The sequence below is a fragment of the Dipodomys merriami genome, unplaced genomic scaffold (assembly GCF_024711535.1).
Source record: "Dipodomys merriami isolate MVZ:Mamm:240054 unplaced genomic scaffold, mDipMer1.0.p SCAF_3, whole genome shotgun sequence".
NCBI classification, from domain to species: Eukaryota; Metazoa; Chordata; class Mammalia; order Rodentia; family Heteromyidae; genus Dipodomys; species Dipodomys merriami.
Genome location: NW_027204492.1, coordinates 27,585,104 through 27,606,636, shown reverse-complemented (window position 1 = coordinate 27,606,636; position 21,533 = coordinate 27,585,104). Strand labels below are relative to the sequence as shown.

The following is a 21,533-nucleotide window of genomic DNA, read 5'->3' as shown; positions in this document are numbered from 1 at the left end:
GTTGAATTAGTTTCATACTGAAATACCATTTTTCGTGATATATTTAAGGGATGATTTCTGTATCTGAATCTATCTGCAGAAAATTCAGTGGGCACCTAATTTAGGATTCTAGTCGATAAATCTATCTTTCTCATTATGAATCCATTCTGATTATAATACAATGTTCTTTAGACATACTAATTACTTTGATCTATAATCTAAAAGGCTATCTCAAAGTCCATGACCAAAATAGAAATTTCAAATTAAAAACATTTTTTGGAAAACATAATTCGATTTAAAATGCTTAGCAAACATTTTCTCCATTATCATTTTCCTGGTTGTCCAGATGGGAAACATAAGTAAATTTTTTTTTAAGTAAAGAAAACTGGTAAAAATAAAAGAGTGGTTTTCTGGTCTGTTCCATCCTTGCTGTATTTTAATAGCCACCCTAGGAATTCAAAGTCAACCCAGATTGGAACTGAATGCCTGAGGAGAAAAGACAGTTGCATAAAACAGAATATGTCTCCCTCAGTATTTTCTAAGGCACTGGATACTGACACAGTGAGCACTTTCCTCATTTACATATGGGCATTTCTTAGAAAGCACTTACTGAAATTAGGATTAGGTAATCTTTTTGTGATTTGGGGCAAAAAAGATGTTTTCAGTGACCAATGGTGGTTTTTTTGTATTAGTTTGGTTAATAGTCACTTATGTTTGTCCTTTGGAAGATATTATAGTCACTCCAACATTTTTCCATATTTTATTACTTATGGTGCATCAAGAGCTGGCTTTATTTCTAACGATTTTGTTTCCTTTTCCTTTCATCTTTTCTAATTACTTTCCCAGAAATCCAACAACATGATGGACTTCTGCAGAGACAGTGACCAAAAACAGACAGCTGCTGCATTTCATAGCTTTCTTGAACTAAAAGAAAAGCAGGAGATTGAGGTGAGCCAGAGTGCTCCCTATGAGGATATTGTAGCTGCAGTGGGACCAAAGGGCTATGACATGTGAAAGAAATGCAGAACATGTGGACTGTGTCACCGCTGGCTTTTCTGTGTAGGTTGTTCAGTGTAATACAGAAGCCATGTGGAAGCAGCTGAAGGTCTGATCCATTTCATAGACAGGGTGACCTCCTGCTCCTTCTCTGTAAAGTTAGCATAATCTCACCCAGAATTGGAAACCTTACAGAAATACATAAGTACAGTTAAGTAGCTTATGTTGTTAGTTTGAATAAATACCATCTACCATTTCCTGACTTAAATGTTACACGGAGAGTTCACTTAGGCTCTATATTTTTAAATTTAATTTTATTGTTAAGGTGATGTACAGAGGGGTTAGAGTTACATTTCTTTTTTTTTTGTCAGTCTTGGGGCCTAAACTCAGGTCCTTGTCGCTGTCCCTCAGCTCTTCAGCTCAAGGCTAGTGCTTTGCCACTTGAGCCACAGCACCACTTTTGACTTTTCCTGCTTATGTGGTGCTGAGGAATCAAACCCAGGGCCTCATGCTTGCAAGGCAAGCACTCTACCACAGAGCCACCTTCCCAGCCCTACAGTTACATTTCTATTTCTAAAGTATTGTATGCCTCTGAGAAACTGTCAAGGATGTGTTTTAAAAGATTGTTTTTACATTAGAATTATAAATATTGGTGCTATTGACATTAATGAAAAAGTTCTTGTGCACCTGTTACTTTTTCTTGCATATATTCTTAAGCACACAATAAAAGGGTCATATAATGAATCTAAACTTAACTTTATGATAAACAACTAAGCTGTTTCCTAAAGATCTGCACATTTCACATCTTGCCAACAGTGAGTCAGAGTGCCAACTTCACTACATCCTTTCTAACATTTGTTATTGTTCCTTTATGAAGTGGTATCTTCTGGCTTTGAGTTTCATTTACTTCATGATAAAAACTTAAGTGTCTGTTTACATGGATTTCTTTGGTAAAGGTTTTGTATCTATTTAATAAGGGCTATTGTGCAGTATCATTCTTTCCTTCATTGTATTTTTCTGGCTTTTCTATTAAGAGTAATGCTGGCCTCATAAAATAACTTGGGAAATACTTCCTATTCTACTTCTCTGGAAAGATTAGATTTGTAGGATTTCTTTTTTTAACATTTGTAGGAATTCATACCATAAAATGATTTAAGTTTGGGAGCTTATATTTTGGATGATTTAAACTCAGAATTAAAATGTTAAAATGCCTGTAAGTTTATCAGTGGTCTATTTCATTGTAGATGTGTTTGGCAGATACTTGTTGCAAGGAATCTGATTCATCTACATTGCTGTAGTAATACGTGTACAACGGTTTCAAGTATTTTCTTGCTATAATTTTAATGTTTGTGAATTATATTGTGACAGCACCTCTTTCATTCTAGATACTATTAATTTATGTATTTTTTTATTTTTAGCTTGTCTAAGGGCTAGAATTTTTTTCTGGGGTCCGGTCGTGGGACCTGAACTCTGGGTCTGGGCGCTGTCCCTCAGCTCTTCAGCTCAAGGCTAGCACTCTACCACTTGAGCCACAGCACCACTTCCTGCTTTTTTCTTTTTTTGCTTATGTGGTGCCTAGGAATCGAACCCAGGGCCTCAGGCATGCAAGGCAAGCACTCTACCACTGAGCCACCTTCCCAGCCTAGGGCTAGAATTTTTTTAATTGTGAAAATACCGTACAGAGGGGTTACAATTACATGGGCAAGGTAATGAGTACATTTCTTATCAAGCATTGCTGCCTCCTCCTTTGATTCCCTTCCTATCCCTTCCCATCTCCCCCTCCAAAGTTGTAAGTTTCATTTTTCTACTTAATGACTTCTACATCTCATTGTTGCAATGGGTCCACCTGTATCCCTACTTAAATGATTTGTTTTTTCCCTTCCCCTCCACAAATTATACCAACATCAAATACAGTGAAAGCAGAGGTTATACCGTGGGGGAAGGACATACAAAGCAACAAAGAAATCATCTTATAAATATGTATTGACCTTTTCAAACACATATTTGTTTTCATTAATTTGCTACTGTACTTCCTGATTTCAGTTTCATTGTTTTTTACCCTTCTATTTATATTTCTTTCCTTTGGCTTGTTTGTGCTTACTTTCTGGCAATCTCTCTATTATTATTGAGGTGGAAGCTTATAAAATTGATTGATGATCTCCTTCCTTTTCTAATATAAACACACAACATGACTTACTTCTTTCCAAGTCTGGCTTTAGATTTATCACACATTTTTCACATGTTTTATACCAATCTAACTAGGAATTTCAGAATTTACCAGTTGGTGCAGAAGCAATTTAAAAGACTGTTTGGAAATAATTATATCTTGTTACGTTTGTATCCTCATTTTTTGCAACCTACATTATAACTAAACATTGGTTCTCTTCCAAATCGCCTGCTTTCCCATGCTCAGGATTTTCTACTAGTTGACAACAGTCTTTACTGTGTTGATGAGAACAGTATGGCTGAGGGGACTCTAGCTTTGGAATTCTTCCAGGAGATTTCTGGGAAGTATAGAATTCTACTTACCAAGCAAAACAAACAGTGTGAGACAGATTTTTAAAAATATTTTAACTATTTCATATAATGTACAACAATTCCATGTCTTCTTTTAATTTTGTTGTAAGTATAAATTTTTGCCCACAAAGCATTTTGGAGGTTAACTTCCTACTATAGCCTTGGGCATTGACACAGTAGGCCCTAACAGTTCACTTGACAATTTCAACTATAATGTCCTCTTCATATCATGTTTTCCCACAATAGATAACATACTGATACTTGCCTTTGAGGAAAATTCAATTTAATTGGAGTGAAGGACAAGTATAATGTCAGAAATATATAGGCATTTGTTGCCAAATAAACCTAATATATTTCTGTATATTAGAGCTATAAAAGGTTTTTACTTTGAAATGCCATTAAATTCATAATGTGTTCTTAACATACATTATAAATATTAACAATTATGACAAGACCATCAATACCAAATTTCAAACTCTACTATAAAGCCATAGTAATCAAAACAGCTTGGTACTGGCACAAGAACAGACCTCAGGACCAATGGAATAGAATTGAAAACCCAGAAATGAACCTACAGACCTATAGCCATCTAATCTTTGATAAGGGAGCTAAAAAATAGAATTGAAGAAAGACAGCCTCTTCAGTAAATGGTGCTGGCAAAATTGGTTAACTACTTGTAGAAAACTAAAGCTAGATCCTTATATATCACCCTGCACCAGAATCAACTCCAAATGGATCAAAGACCTCGAGGTCAAAGCAGACATTCTGAAAACATTACAGGATGGAATAGGAGAAACCCTAGGACGCCTTGGCACAGGCTGAAATTTTCTTAATAGAGACCCAGAAACACAACAAATCAAAGAAAGGTTGGACAAATGGGATTGCATGAAATTGCAGAGCTTCTGTATGGCAAAGGACATAGCTAACAAGATCAATAGAAAGCCCACTGATTGGGAGAAGATCTTCACTAGCCTTACAATAGACAAGAGTCTCATATCTAAAATATACCTGGAACTCAAAAAATTAAATTCCCCAGCAACAAATCTTCAAAGAAACAACTGCCCAATAAATAAGTGGGCTAAAGACTTAAAGAGAAACTTCTCTGAAGAGGAAAGAAGGGTGGCCAATAGACACATGAAGAAATGCTCAACCTCCCTAGCCATAAGAGAAATGCAAATCAAAACAACATTGAAATGCCACCTCACCCCAGTGAGAATGGCTATAATCAAGAACTCTAATAACAACAGATGCTGGAGGGGATGTGGACCGAAGGGAAACTTATTGCATTGGTGGGAGTGTAAACTTGGAAAGTAGTATGGAGGTTCCTCAAAAGACTCCACGTAGAGCTCCCCTATGTAGAGCTCCCCTATGACCCAGAAATCCCACTTTTGGGCATTTACCCAAATGTTCACAAACAAAACCACACTAAAGCTACCATCACGACTATGTTTATTGCAGCCTTATTTACCATAGTTAAGATATGGAACCAACCCAGATGCCCCTCAGTAGATGAATGGATCAAGAAAATGTGGTATATATACACAATGGAATTCTATGCCTCCATCAGAAAGAATGACATTGCCCCATTTGTTAGGAAATGGAAAGACTTGGAAAAAATTATATTAAGTGAAGTAAGCCAGGCCCAATGAAACATAGGTCCCATGGTTTCCCTTATTTGCAATAACTAGTATATGTCTGAGTCAAGAAGAAAAGGTCAGATAAGTTGATGTTAGGAAATGAACCCTAAGATATGTATTCAAATATTTTTTTTCTTTCAGGTGATTGTTTCTAACACATTTATAAGATTATTTCTTTGTTGCTTTGTATATCCCTCTCCCATGTATTTGATGTTGGTATAATTTGTGGAGGGGAAGTGAAAAAACAAATCATTTAAATAGGGATACAGGTGGACCCATTGCAACAATGACATGTACAAGTCGTTATGTTGAAAACGAACTTTACAAATTTGGTGGGATGGAGAGGAAGGCTGGGGGGTGGGGAGGATGGGATAGGAAGGGGAACCAAAGAAGGAGGCTGCAATGCTTGATAACAAATGTACTCATTATCTTGCCCATGTAATTGCAACCCCTCTGTACAGTATTTTCATAATAAAAAAGATTAAAAAACAATTATCACAAGACCAATACTTCACAGATATGTTTTGAGTCAGTGAAATTATTTTAGAAATTTTCTTGCTAAAATCAGCAAGCATAATTATAGAAGGGGTACTATTTGGGATGGAGATACAATGCTGGTATGTGTAATTGTATGTATATGAGTGAAGTATATTATAGGTATATATTATATATGTATATTATACCTATTATGTATTATATATAGTATTATAAACCCTAAAACTTGTATAAATTATAAAAGGAGGGATAGAGAGGAAATAAGCAAGGAAAATAATGTAGATGGGGTGAATTTCATCAACCTGCATGATATTCATGTATATAAATATCAAAATGAAACTGCTAATTACAATTAATTCAAGGAAATAAAATTTATTTTAAAATATGCCTACTAGAGCATAGACCATCAAGTTCACATTTGGTAATAATAAAGAAAAAGGACATAAAGATGAGACATCTGAAAAAATGACTTGAGTATGGTATCTGGCAGTGTGTTCTTATAGAAAACAGGGACCTGGCACATTCATTCACTCACCTATTACTTCTTACATATGTACTGAGTATTAGCAACAGAGACAGGTCTCCAGCATCTGAGTCTTAATCCTGGGGTGTCCTACAAGACCTTGTATGTGTCTGGAAGAAGAGAGCAGCATGCTTCTGTGTAGTTGGAGGATCCTGATGTTGTTCCAGTCTGTGGGTCATCCTACCATGTCCTCTCCACTGTACCTTTCTTCTGCCTTTTCCCTCATAGCTCAGATATTCTTACTTCCTTGGCAGCTTGTGTCTTTGCATCTAGTCTGACTCTCCATCTATATTAAACATTTCATTTTCCCTGTAGTTATTGGACTGACTAGAAAACCATATAAAGAAAAATGGTAAAAAAAAATCTATGTTTGTTTCATTTTTTTTTTGCTTATGCTTCCAACAAGGGAATCAGTAGGGGAAAATGGACACAAGAGAAAAGATGTTAATGAACAAATTCTCTGTTAAGTAATAGGTGGCTAGCCATCACCAAAACTGCTGCCTTCAATTTTCCAAAATTGTACTTGTGTAGGCTCCTGAAATGATGTCAGGTACAGGAAAAACCCTGCACTTACTGTACAGGAAGCAAGTGTGCACGTTCTACAAGTCATCACTACTATATGGCCTTGTCTTGCTTAGACAGGCAGCAGCCAACCTGACAGGGAGGTGTGTGACCCCCAGCTAGCTAAGATGCAGCAGCCATTCTGTACACTCCAAAGGGTTGCTGCTTTTTTTTTTCGGTTGGTCGTGGGTCTTCAACTCTGGGCCTAGGCACTGATTCTCAGCTCTTCAGCTCAATGCTAGCACTCTACCACTTGAGCCACAGTGCCACTCCAGTTTTCTGGTGGTTTATTGGAGATAAGAGTTACACAGACTTTCCTGCCCAGGCTGGCTTTGAACAGTGATCCTCAGATCTCAGCCTCCTGTGTAGCTAGGATTACAGGCGTGAGTCACTGACTCCCAGCAGGGTTGCTTCTTTCTCTAAGCCATCCTCTGTCCCCATCATAACCCCCAGAACCTGGACTGGTATCAGTGACTCCTGAGAGTGAGGGAGAGGGCTTCTGTGCACATCATGGGTTAGAATATCCTTTTCTGTCTTTGGCATCCTCTCCATGCAGGTGAGCTGGCAGGAATGGAAGGGGCAGTTGGAGTTTGACACTGAGTACGAAGAAAGTTGTATTACAAAGCAATGAAGGAGAAAGAGGAGCCGAGCCAAGCCAGAACATAGTCCATACTGATGACAGACAGCTCTCACCAGCAGTGACATATTGCTCAGTGGAGGACAGGAGCTGACCTACCACCCCATAGAGACTTTAGAGTGGACACCAGTAGGGAAAGAGTTGAGTGTAGCACAGCTGAGCAGAGCTGAGGGGCAGCGGGCCAGAGACTTTGTTTTTCACATGGATAAAATAGCACCAGGGTCTTCAAGCTGTTTGGAATGTAATGTGAGTAAAAAAGGTCAACAGAGGACAAGCGAAGTGGGGTTCCAAGACAATAGTCTGAGGGAGGTGAGAGTGTTACATTGGGAAGATAAACAGCCTACATAGCAGAGCTCCTACAAAAGATGGATGATGAACCAGGCACCAGTGGCTCACACTTGTAATTCTAGCTATTCAAGAGGCTGAGATCTAAGGAATCATACAGGAAAGTTAATGAGATACTTTCTATGAGATTTTATCTCCAATTAACCAGAAAGAAAAACCAGAAGTGGAGCCGTGCTCCAGCCAAATTCAAGCCCCAGGACTAGTCTACACACACACACACACACACACACACACACACACACACACACACACACACACACACACACACACACACACACACACACACACACACACACACACACACACACACACAAGATGGAGGCATTTAAGATTGCTTAGAAAAACCCTTTCAGCTTAGATTTCCCCTCCAGTGACAAAGGGGTGTTTTCCCAGGGACAGGGTGAAATGTGTACCTAATTTCGGTGTTGATGTTGTCACTTCATAGAAAAAATCCATTTGGTTAAAACCACATAGATGAGTAAGTCCTATACATCATCTGTGTCTGTTCCCATTCCTTGACAAAATACCTGTACTTGTCCCCAAAGCTCTGTTTCTGTTTCTGGAGTGTGGCTTAGAGCCCAGGGCTGTGATCAGGCCAGTTAGGTGACCGTTCCAAGTGATCCTGCAGCAAATTCGTTTGCAACACAGGCAGGTTTTTCCATGACACACAGTAGTTCACCAATTTGAAGTCTCCTTTCTACAAAATTTGCCAAGTACAGCTACACATACATACATACACACACATACATATATATATATATATATATATATATATATACACACACATAGTTATGACAATATCCTTGTAGTGAGGCAGACTCCTTGCCACTTCCGATACCCACCATCACTCTGAGAGCACCATAGAGTAGGGCAGCTTATCCAGCAGAGATGGACTCAAATACCTGCACGTATGGGGCAGGAGACAAACTTTTTTTTTTATGGTTTTTGAAATGGTATCATGTAGCTCAAGCTGTCCTCAAAGTCTTCATCCCCTTGCCTTGGCCTCCTGAGTGCCAGGATAATAGTTGTGTGTCTCTAAGCCCAGGATGATTTATTTTTTGTGTGTGCTGGTACTTGGGCTTTAATTCAGGGTGCACACACTACTACCTGTGGTATTGAGGGTGTTTACTGACCTTTGTTTGAGTGGTTGTTGCAACTTTCCTTGTGGGTGGGAAAACAGGAACTAAATTGCAATTTGAGTCCTACATCTTCAATTCCTAACTATGTGACTTTAAAAAGAATGGATTTTCTCCCTGGACCAATCTCTTATCACACAAGGGGGAAAAACTAATAACTACTTTCTGAGATTATTTTAGTGAGTAAATGAGGAAACCTAGGGAAATGTCCAGCAAGAAGCCTGAACATATGAGTTATATTGCATACTATTGGCATCCTAAGATTTTTCTTTTCTTTTTTTACCATTTATTTTTGGACTCAAAAGCCAAATCAGACCACATTTAACAAAATTTTTCTTCATTTCTTCTTTATTGTTATTGTAGAGATGATATATAGAGGAGTTACAGGATATATATGATATATACAGGAATCAGGTAGTGAGTACAATTTTTGTGAAGCACATCTCCTCTTCCCTTGGAAAAATGGATAAAGAAAAAAAGAAAATGTGGTATAAATACACAATGTAATTCTATGCTTCCATAAGAATGAGTGACATTGCCCCATTTGTAAGGAAATGGAAAGACTTGGAAAAAATTATATTAAGTGAAGTAAGCCGGACCCAAAGAAACATAAGTTGCAATGTTTCCCTCATTTATGGTTGCTAGAATGTGCCTATAAATCTACAAGTAAACACATCGAATGATGCCATGAGCATGTGCTCACACATACACATGGACATGATAAATTTTGTAGATCACAGACATTCCCACACTGAGGCCAAGATTTCTTACTGTTTACTTTGAAGCTCAAAGGAACAAACCAGCTTTGAATTTTATGTTCTGGTATGTTTGTTTTCTAGAAACTGGCTTTGGCTAGTGAATTCTGATGTTCTAGACTAGGAACTATTTACTGTTCCCAAAGGACAAGTCAATGAGAATGACCAGCTTAATAATAATTTTCAATTTTTGTAAATCACTGTAGGCTATTTATGTGTATCATCTCATTTATTTCTTATACTGCCCTATGATGCAGGTACATTTATTAACATTTCCATTGTATGATGATTAAAAACTTGGGTTCAAGAGATTAAATTTTTTGGAGATCTCCAGGTAGTAAGTGGAAGCCACTGGACTGCGTTAAAGCATGTTTAGAGATGCAGCAGAAAGGATCACACATTTTACCGTAATATTATAGCACCAAGTCCCAGCTGTGCCCCTGTACACTTATGAGATCTGTTACCATAGTGCAAACATAGCTCCTGAACCTGGAAATTAGAATGGTGCCTTGCACTTTCCTCCCACTATACCACACTTCCTCCTTCCACTATGCCACATCCCTCTCACTATGCCGCACTTCCTCCTCCCATTATGCCACATTCGTGTCACTATGCCACACTTCCGGCTCTAACTATGCCACATTCTCATTATGCTGCACTTCCTCCCATGATGCCCCACCAATCAGCAGACCATGCACTCAACACCGCACCCTAACGGCATATCCTCTTACAGTACGCACTGACGTCACGTCACGCACACCACATATCACGTTGAGCTCATCACGTGCTTCACTCTCAGTCTCCTCTAACGGTTCCTCAAGTACAAGCTGCTTCAGGAATGTCTCTCCGACGACTATCTCCTCAGACCTTCCGTTGAAAGTAGGGCATAGCCTCCAAAGCTGGGTGTGTGGAGGGCAGTGGGTTGGTTGAAGTGGGCAAAGGGAGTAGGGGGGATTGTGGTGGCCCAAATTCGTAAACACCCGAGTTCTGGGTCCTCCGCGTGCAGCGTAGGCCCAATCTGAGAAAAAAATGCCTAGGCCTTCCGTCGGGAATGGCGGTATCATCTAGGCCATCTGCCCCGCACGTGGCAGACAAGTGGGAAATTTAGCACCTGTTCTGCCTTCGGTTTCCCTATATGTGAAGATGTGTGGTGGGAGCCTTCACTCCTCTTCCCTTGTTTCCTCTGGGTCCCCTAGACTTTGTGCTCTGGGAAACATAACGACCACCAGCCACCATCTTTGGCTCTCAACCCCGACCTCCCTCCCCCCAGCCGTCACCTCTCTGCCTGTCTAGGCCCTGGTCCCTACTTGACATGAACTAAATTAAATCTGAAAACTACCCCCAGTTCCTGTGGAGTTTGTGGGAGGAGAGCCGGGGGAGTAGTAAGTGCTTAGAAAAAACAAATGTCTCAACAATATTAAATTCCAGGGTGGTTGCTGTGGATTTTTTTTTTTTTGTCTTGTATTTTGAAGTCGTACACTGGGATCAGATTTTTAGGTTTTTAAAAAAATATTTTTATTTTTATTTTTAATTTTTTTTAATGTGTCTCAATTCTGGAGCTTGAACTCACAGCCTGGGCACTGCCTCTGACAGAGTTTTTCTGTGTTTTTTGTTTTTGTCGGTCATGGGGCTTGAACTCTGGGCTAGGGCACTATCCCTGAGCTCTTTAGCTCAAGGCGAGTGCTCTACCACTTGAGCCACAGCACCACTTCTGGTTTTCTGGTGGTTAATTGGAGATAAGAAGCTCACAAACTTTCCTGCCCCAGCTGGCTTTGAACGGTGGTCTTCAAATCTCAGGCTCTTGAGTAGCTAGTATAACAGAGCCACTATTGCAACTGCCTTGAACTCTATTATTAAATATAAAATAGAATTTTTTTTTCAGAGTGAAGAGGAATCAGCACAAAACACAAGGCATAAATATCAAAATCTGTAGCCATCTCATGGAAGAATGTGGTTTGTAGATTTCATGACTTTAGAGGAAATTCTTAGAGTAGAAATGGGCATTGATTAAAGTTCACCAGTTTTTAATTCTGTTGCTGACTTTGTGTTCAGTGTTCTTTTATGAAAAGTTCAGAAAAGAATCTCCTATAGTGACATTTTAAAGTTGTTTACATGTAATCAATAATTTATTTCTCCTGCAGGAGTCAAGCAAAGTGCTATAAAATCCCTTCTCAGTTCTGGCTTTGTAACTGAGTGCTACAATGTTGGCCGTACGGTTTAAAGAGAAGTATGCTAATATCTTTTTTTAAGTGAAGATTTTCTTTTAATTTTCTCGTCTCAAACTCAGTTCTTACTGCTTTTCTCCCTTTTGATTCATCTATTTTCTTGTTTATTTTTTTACTTTATTATTATTTGGAATTCTGTTCTAACTTCAAACATTAATGTATATTGAATAAGCCAAGGCAGCTGTAAGACAAAATTGAAATTCAGTACCTAGTTGCAAAACAGTAAAAGAACACCTAAGCTTTAGGAAGAGGTGATGACCTGTTTCTTAGTATTTTCCATTCTTTACTCATTTTGTCTTCTATTTCTGATTCTTTTTACATTTTTACACTCAAATAAGTGTGTTAGTAATAAATAAACTTCCATTTTTGTAAGATTAAATAAATCTAAGAAGATATTAAGATATCTTTAAGCCAGGTATAGTTTACAATCTATTAGACCTTTGTCATTAATTAATAAATTTATGTTCTAAATACCATGATCTCTTTAATTTGCATTGAATAATACATGAATTAGGAGATAATCTAAGTATTATTTTATAGAATCAAAAACATTTTTGCTTGATAAAAATTAGCACTGAGAAGTTCTTGTTATCAAATTTTAAATACCTTTTCTTATTCTCTCCACTTCCTTACATATAAATAAGGGAGGCAGTCAACATATTCTACAGCCAAGTGCTTATGACTAAACAAGGTCCATTATTCAAAATATGGCTTGCAGCTCATTGCCAGAAGAAACTCACAAAGGTTCAAATACTTGAATGTGATCTAGAGACAGCCACTGGACAAATAATTTCATCTAAGGTTTGTTTCTAGATAAAATGATTATATTTGTTGTACTTCTGGAGAGGGAAGAAATTAGTATGCACTAATATGAAATATATTTATTTCCAAGACAATTTTACATTTCAAATGATCTCATTTGATTCCTATAACATGGGTTTATTGAACAAAAATGTATATATTCTTTTCTAGGGAGGAATATTATACATATTTATAAAAATAGATTGGATTATGAAGGATACATGACATGTTTTATATATTTCTAATCTTTTATTATTTTCTAAACAAAATACTGTACACATAGTAAATCCCTAATAAGTATTTCATAAGAAAGACAATGCACAAATTGAAAGAAAAAAGACTGATTATAGATAAAATAACTTGAAAACATGTTATAAACAATAAAATATTGAATTACTTATAAACACTATAAAACAGCTATTAGGCCAGGCACTGGTGGCTCACTCTTATAATCCTAGCTATGCAGAAGGTTGAAATTTGAGGATTGCAATTCAAAGCCAGCCTGGGCATGAAAGTTGTGAGACTTTTTGCTCCAAAAAAGCCGGAAGTGGAGTTGTGGCTCAAGTTGCAGAGAATTAGCCTTGGGGGGGGGGGGAAAGCTCGAGGATAGAGCCAAGCCCCAGGACCTACACACACACACACACACACACACACACACACACACACACACACACACACGCAAGCACGCACGCGCGAGCGCACACACATACAAAGCTATTAGAATCTGCATTAAGTATTTCAATATTTTTATAGGTTAAGTACAAGTATTTTCAGTTACAATTGAAAGGCTTCAGTATGTTAGTTCCTGGGCTAAACTTTACCCTTGCTAGTTTACTTAGTCTTCTCAATCTCTTTGAGATTCCACAAAGTGTGATGGTTAGTAGGAACTTTTGAGTTGGTCAAATTTATACTTAATCCTTACTTCCTTAGTTAATAATTGTAGTACTTTTGTTTGGAATACCACTTAACACATCTGGGCCTGAGTTTTTCCTTCTATAAATAGGGGACAAAATTAAGTGTTAGTGTATGGAAAGCTCTTTGAATGTTAGGTACAAAATAAGTACATAAAATTGTAGTCATTTTTACTAAACTGAAGTTGGAAGCTTAAAATAACTCAGCGCCAGCAACTGAACCAAGGCTTGAACCCGTTTACCTGAATGCAGAGTTTATGTTCTTCTCATAATATTGATAGCATATTTCACATAAATGTCACATGACATTACCCTTGTTGGATAACCCCCCCCCCAAAGTGAATAACTTTATTAGGTAAGTGCTAAGTGACTTACTTTAAATAGAAATCCAAACTGCTTTTTTATTTTGTCAGTTGTGGGGTTTGAACTCAGGGCCTAAGCACTGACCCTGAGCTATTTAGCTCAAGGCTAGTGCTCTACCACTTAGGGCCATGGCGCTCCTTCTGGTTTTTGAGTGGTTAATTAGGGATGAGAGTCTCACAAGGACTTTTCTGGCTGGGCTGGTTTCAAACTGTGATCCTCACTTCTCAGTCTCCTCAGTAGCTAGGATTGAGACATGAGACACTGGCACCCGGCCCAAAATGCTTTTTAAAACAAGAAATTCTTATGATTTCAGAGCAGGACATATGGACCTACTTTTTATTATTCTAACATTTTGCAAATTATTGAAAGGTGAAAATTGCACTTCGGACTTCAGGGCATCTTCTTTTGGGAGCTGTTCGCATCCTTAACAGGAAGGCCAAATACCTTTTGACAGACTGCAAAAAAGTATTTACTCAAATGCAGAAATTATTGGAACCAGGTAATGATGCAATATTAATTTGTCTCACTTTCGGTTTTCTTTTGCATTTTTGTGTGGGATAGGCTCTTTTCATTGGCAGCATGCTGTAGTTCCAGATGAGTATAGTGAATTAAGCTTCATTTTGACTAAATCTGTTTTCATAGTTAAGAACAAATTATATTCTCTCTCTTGTTCCATTCTTATATCTGCGGAAAAGTTTAAAATTTCCAAAACTGGTAATGTTCCTGTGTACTTATGTAATAAATATACTTAAAGACACCACTTTTGTGTTAGAAACTGCCTTTGTTTTAATAGTTCCTTCAGTTTGTCATATAATTTGGCCTTTGTGAGAGGAATTAGAAGTAGTGTAATTGACTGCATATAAATATCAGTAACTGCCATTGCTTTTAGACTTTTTAATATTCTACATTTTGTCTCTTTTATTAAATGACATCAAAATTACTGCCTTCTGAAATGCTAGAGCTTTATGTGTTTTAAATATATTGTGCCTTGAAAGTATAGGTTCCACTTTGAGATCATTCATAATTTTTTGCTTTGTACCATGGTTATTTAGATTCAGATCTGTATCACTAACCTTCAAGCTCCTTGAAAGAAACTTTTTTGTTATAGCCATTTCCTGAATATATTTTTTGCTAGGCAGGGTTTCTCCTGATGAGCTCCATCACTAGTCCTTTTTGTCTCATTGGCTATTTTGAGATAGGTTCTCTCTCTTCCTGCCTGATCATGCTGCTGCTTTAAATCTGCCTATTTTAGGCCCCTCTATCTAGCTGGGTTGACAGGTAAGCCCTATTATACCAAGCTTCTGGCCCTTGAGATGAGGGTTCATGAACATTGCTCCTCTGTACTTAACTGTATCTTGATCCTCCCTTAGCATCTCAGGAAGCTAAAATGACAACCCTGTGGCACCAAATCCAGGTATTAGTTGAGAAGGGGTCTTATGAGCTTTTCTGCTTAGGCTGGCTTCTAGCCACAGTCTATCCAGATTCATTTCCCTAGGTACCTAGGATTCAGGTGTGAACTACTGGTGCCCAGCTTATTTTCTAAATACCTTAGTGCTGTACACATACCAATTCCTTAATCAGTTGTTTTTGAAGTAATACTGCTTATTTTTATGTTCTTTATTTAAAATACTTATAGTGTGTTTTGGCAGATTTATGTTCATATACAATATGGCTCTCCTATTATTTGCTTTTAAATATATTCTCCAGGTATTTATTAATCTCATACTTTATACTGAAGACATTGAACTCTGAGATATAAACACAAATAAGTAAGGTTTCTGTCAATCTGGTAAGAACATTAAATAATTGAAAAATTAAAATTCATTAAAATAGGCCAGGTGCTGATGTCTCATGCCTGTAATCTAGTTACTCAGGAGTGAGACCTGGAGGACTGAGGATTGAAGCCAGGTCAGACAAATACCCATGAGACTCCATCTCCAGTTAACTAGCAAAATGCCAGACCAGAGGTATGGCTCAAGTGATAAAGTACCAACCACAGCAAGAAACTCCAATGAGAGTGAGAGGCCCTGAGTTGAAGCCCTTGTATCTTCATAAGTACTAACAACTTATTAAAATAATAGATTGTGTTTGTGCTATCATGGAAAATAAATGGAGTAAGCAACATAACTGCCAAGTTTACTTTTGTTGGAGTAGTTAGGAAAAGCACTTAAGAGGTGTCAGAAAGCTCAGACTTATAAAAGGAAAACTATCCAATAGTGGGAAAAGTATCTAAGAACGGCAAACTAGACTGATGAAATTCCAATAGCAAAGAAGATTTAAAAAATTGACTTTTTCAGGGAGTATAATGAGCAGGTAAGTGTCCTTAATTATGCCTAATAGTCTTGCGGGGATGAAGAGGTCTCAGGTAGAATTTGGATTCTATTTACACAGAGGGAAAATTGCTAAAACATTTTCTAGCATGTTTGCTTTTGAAAACTGTTATGCTGGTTGATTTATAGAGTGGACTGCAGAGGGGCAGGGATGGGATACAGGGAAACCAGGTAAAGAGAGTGAGCAACAGTCTAGTGGGGAACAATAAAGATTTAACTGGGAATTCCCTTATTTTATACAGCATCATTACTAATTGCATATGCTTCTGTAAATTCTTTTTCAGAAATTCTTGATCTCCCCAAAGAGAAGCTTGAAGCAGACTACGATAGTATTACATTAAGAGAAGAATTTCATGATTTTGAAAGCCATTTTACAGAGTAAATTACTTTATTTCCCTTCCGTTTGATTTTCTAGATTTTGTATTATTTTCATATTCAGATTGCATGGCAGTAGATGGAATGTAAGTAAAAACGGAACCAGTATAGGTATAGTTGTAAAGTTTTAAGTTTAGCCTAACGTTGGAAAGTATGATAAAATGCATCATTGTAATTACTAAATGAAGGTTGCAATATTGAAAATATATGTATACATTCAGTAACTATTCACTTTGCCTTTCCTGTGCCAAGCACTGTTCTAGGTATTAAAGAAGAGATCATAATGAATAAAAAACACACTTTCCAGGTGTCAGTGGCTTACTCCTCTCATCCCGGCTATTTAGGAGGCTGAGATTTGAGAATGGCAGTTTGAAACCAGATTTGGCAGTAAAGTCCGTGAGACTCTTAGCTCCAATTAACCACTATAAAACCAGAAGTGGAGCTGTGGTTCAAGTGGAAGAACGCTAGCCTTGAGGGAAAAAGAAAAAAGCCCAGGGACAGTGCCTAGGCCCTGAGAGTAAGCCCCAGAACCAACACACAACACACAACCCCTCCACTCCTGGTCTTATGAATTTGGAATAGACTAACAAAAAAATTTACAAGTGGGCTGGGAAGGTGGCTCAGTGGTAGAGTGCTTGCCTTGCATGCATGAGGCCCTGGGTTTGATTCCTCAGCACCACATAAGCAGAAAAAGCCGGAAGTGGGGCTGTGGCTCAAGTGGTAGAGGGCTAACCTTGAGCTGAAGAGCTGAGGGACAGTGCCCAGGCCCAGAGTTCAGGCCCACAACTGACAAAAAAAAACCCCAAAATTTACAAGTATAGATACAGTATTACAGGAGATGTAGATAATAAATATGAAAGGAATTTAAAAGCAAAAAAATAGTACTGGGATAGTCAAGAAAGGATTTTCTACTAAGATAATTATAGAAACCCAAAAGAGCTAAAGGAACAAGTCATTCAGTAATGTGGAGCAAGAATGTTCCAAATAGAACAAATGAAAAGGTCCTTAGGCACATTGGACATGTTTAAGGAATAGAAATAAAACAAATGAGATAGGAATGGAGGGGGTAAGGGTTGAGTGGTAGACAAATGAGGTCAGAGGAGTAGCAGGAGGTACAGGAGGTGTAGGGCATTTCAGGATACAGTGGGACTTTTATTTTTCTCAGAGAGGTAACAGGCAAGTTTTGAATAGTGATATGGTCAGATCTGGCTTGAGTTCACCATACTGTCTCTGGCTGCTTACTGTAAGAAGGAAAGGAGGCAGAGAATCTGTAAGAATATTATTGTAGTAAGATGACCAGCTGAGAGAAGACAGTATCTCTTATCAGTTCTAAGCCTTCCATCTTAGGAAGGTTGTACCAGTCATATGATGGTTATGTGTGGAAGACAGAACCCCTAGTATTTGCTGATAAATTTAAAATGGCTCTGAGGGAAAGAAACAAATGATGACTGATTTGGGGCATGAAGATGACGTTAGTACTTAATAAATAAAGGACATCTAGGGGATGACAGATTTTAAAAGAGGAGGGAGAAGAAACTTAGGTTTTGAATAATAAATAGTTTTGGTCTCAATGTATGCTTTGCCCTAGATTCAGATGCTCAAACCTAATCTCTAAGGTGATAATATTAAAAAATGGGGATTTTGAGGATGATTAAGTTGTGAAGGCCTTTGTGTATAGGATCAGTGCCCTTGAAAAAGAGGCTGGAGGAAGCTTCCTTACACCTTCTACAACCTGAGACTAGAACAAGAAGGCCCTCTATGAAAAGCAGGCACTAAATCTGATGCAACCCTGATTTTGGATTTCCAAAACTGCACATCAATGAGCTCAAAGAGCTTCTGTTGTTTATAAATTACTCAGCGCAATTTATTTTGTTATAGTATCCCCAAAACCTGGGTAGACAAAAGTCAAAATGATTCCGTGTCTATTGCAAGTTTGTATCTTGGATCATAGATGTCAGTCTTGTATCTTCTCATGGTGAAAGCAGCCTAATGCCTCGTAATAAGGGTACTAATACCATTCATAAAGGCAGAGCTATCATGACCTGGTCATCTCACAAAGGACTAATACCATCATCACAATGATTAGTTCTAACATATAGATTTGGATGGGACACACATATTTAAGAGATAGTAGGAGTGAATGTCTCTTCGAAGTCTGTAAATAAGAGCAAGAATTAGGGTAAAGACAAAACCAGCACTGAGTTTGGCAGCTTGGAAATAATTTGTACATAACGTAAGTTAAAACTTGGTGTTTATAAATAAAACTCTCGTGCATTTTAAAAATAATAAAGCAGGTTATGTTTTAGATATTTTCAGTGTGCTATAAAATCATTTTTTAATCTACTTTCTCCAAAACTTAGCTTTTTCTGTAGTGATACTACTCTTCAAGAATTTTTTAGTCGGCATCAAAGCAGACCAGAAGAAATTACCCTTAGAGAAGAATGTAGCTATTATCTACCTGTTGAACCTATTAGCTTTGGTGGGTATATATGAGAAGTCAAAACTGTAAGTTATAACCAGTTGTATTTGCAATTTATACTGAAACAATGCCAGTAGAAATATCTATATAATGCATATTTTCATGTATAAAGGTAGCAAATGATAAAATTTTCCTTGCCTTGTTTTAGTAACAATGTCAGTCTCAGGTCTTAGAGTATTCTCCCTTTTCCAGTATAAAACCTTTTATTGAATTCCTACTATATGTCAGGTTCTGTTGTGGACATGTACAGTACCTGTGCAGAGTAGTTCCTGTCCTCGCAGAACTTCATCCTTGGAGAGAGACAGACAGATACTATAGCTAACATATATAAAAGGTTTTATACATATACTACATAAAATACTGTATTTCTTCCAGCGTGTGACAAAGATCAATTATTACATATAAATTTTAAATCAGCTTAGGGTTTGGAGGAACTATTATCACACTGAATGATTATCACACATTGATTATACCATAAAACCTGATTTGCAGGAGCAGTAATGGAGTTTCAGCTCAGAGCCTTGAGCTTATTAGACAAGGGTTCTATTAATTGAGCCCCTCATACACATATTTTTGCTTTGGTTATTTTTTTTAATTTTATTTTATTTGAGAACATACTGTACAGAGGGGTTACAATTACATTGGCAGGATAATGCATACATTTCTTACCAAGCATTGCAGCCTCCTCCTTTGTTTACCCTTCACCTCCCTTCCCAGCCTCCCCCCTCCCCCCCACCCAATCATACCCCCCTCCCCCCCCACTCCGACATTGTAAAGCTTGCTTTGACATGACATTTTGTAATTCTCCTTGTTACAACAGGTCCACCTGAATCCTTAAACGACTTGTTTGTCCCCCTCTCCTCCACATGTTATACTGACATCAAATAAAGTGAAAGCGGGGGTTACACTGTGGGGGAGGGACATACAAAGCAACAAAGAAATAATCTTATAAATGCGTTAGAAACACATGCATGAAAGAAACGAAAACATTAAAATACATATTTAAGGGTTCGTTTTCCTAACATCACATTATCTGATCTTTTCCGCTTGACTCATACCTATACTAGATATTGCAAATAAGGGAAACCATGGGCCCTATGTTTCTTTGGGCCTGGCTTACTTCACTTAATATAATTTTTTCCAAGCCTTTCCATTTCCTAACAAATGGGGAAATGTCATTCTTTCTGATGGAGGCATAGAATTCCATTGTGTATATATACCACATTTTCTTGATCCATTCATCTACTGAGGGGCTTCTGGGTTGGTTCCATATCTTAGCTATGGTAAATAATGCTGCAATAAACATAGTTGTGCTGGTAGCTTTAGTGTGGTCTTGTTTGTAAACATTTGGGTAAATACCCAAAAGTGGGATTGCTGGATCATAGGGGAGATCTATGTGAAGTCTTTTGAGGAACCTCCATACTGCTTTCCAAAGTGGTTGAACAAGTTTACATTCCCACCAACAATGAAGTAAGGTTCCTTTCTGTCCACATCCCCTCCAGCATCTGTTGTTGTTAGAGTTCTTGATTTTTGCTGTTCTAACTGGAGTGAGGTGATATCTCAATGTTGTTTTGATTTGCATTTCTTTTATGGCTAGGGATGTTGAACATTTCTTCATGTGTCTAATGGCCATCCTTCTTTCTTCTTCAGAGAAGCTTCTCTTTAAGTCTTTCACCCACTTATTTATTGGGCAGTTGTTTCTTTGAGGATTTGTTGTTGGGTGGTTTAATTTTTTGAGTTCCAAGTATATTTTAGATATGAGACCCTTGTCCGTTGTATGGCTAGTAAAGATCTTCTCCCAATCGGTGGGCTTTCTATTGATCTTGCTAGCTATGTCATTTGCCCTGCAGAAGCTTTGCAACCTTATGCAATCCCATTTGTCCAACCTTTCTTTGATTTGTTGTGTTTCCGGGTCTCTATTCAGAAAATTTCGGCCTGAGCCAAGGAGACCTAGGGTTTCTCCTATTCCATCCTGTAATGTTTTCAGAGTGTCTGCTTTGAGTTCAAGGTCTTTGATCCATTTGGAGTTGATTCTGGTGCAGGGTGATATATAAGGATCTAGCTTTAGTTTTCTACATGTAGTTAACCAATTTTGCCAGCACCATTTACTGAAGAGGCTGTCTTTCTTCCATTCTATTGTTTTAGCATCCTTATCGAAGATTAGATGGCTATAGGTCTGTAGGTTCATTTCTGGGTTTTCAATTCTATTCCATTGGTCCTGAGGTCTGTTCTTATGCCAATACCAAGCTGTTTTGATTACTATGGCTTTATAGTAGAGTTTGAAATTTGGTATTGATATTCCTCCAGCAGTGTTCTTTCCGTTGAGAAGTGTTTTTGCTCTTCGGGGTCTTCTATTGTTCCATATGAATTTTTGGATTGCCTCTTCTATTTCCTTGAAGAATGAGGGTGGAATTTTGATTGGTATTGCGTTGAATTTGTAGATAGCCTTGGGAAGTATTGCCATTTTC

The 21,533-nt window shown here is 37.8% G+C and overlaps 2 protein-coding genes across 2 annotated transcripts in view; both read left to right on the top strand.

Moving 5' to 3' along the window:
- LOC138839757 (double-strand-break repair protein rad21-like protein 1) overlaps positions 1–993 on the top strand; it is a 111,209-nt gene extending 110,216 nt beyond the window's left edge. The window contains exon 9 of the mRNA XM_070039319.1: positions 826–993. Coding sequence (XP_069895420.1) covers positions 826–993 — 168 coding nt within the window. The remainder of the gene's footprint in view (positions 1–825) is intronic.
- Positions 994–10,398: 9,405 nt separating this feature from the next.
- Positions 10,399–21,533, top strand: part of LOC138839380 (double-strand-break repair protein rad21-like protein 1) — a 35,030-nt gene continuing 23,895 nt past the window's right edge. The window contains exons 1-6 of the mRNA XM_070038953.1: positions 10,399–10,460; positions 11,723–11,808; positions 12,451–12,607; positions 14,251–14,380; positions 16,496–16,589; positions 18,947–19,065. Of these exons, the coding sequence (XP_069895054.1) occupies positions 11,783–11,808; positions 12,451–12,607; positions 14,251–14,380; positions 16,496–16,589; positions 18,947–19,065 (526 nt within the window). The 5' untranslated portion in view covers positions 10,399–10,460; positions 11,723–11,782. The remainder of the gene's footprint in view (positions 10,461–11,722; positions 11,809–12,450; positions 12,608–14,250; positions 14,381–16,495; positions 16,590–18,946; positions 19,066–21,533) is intronic.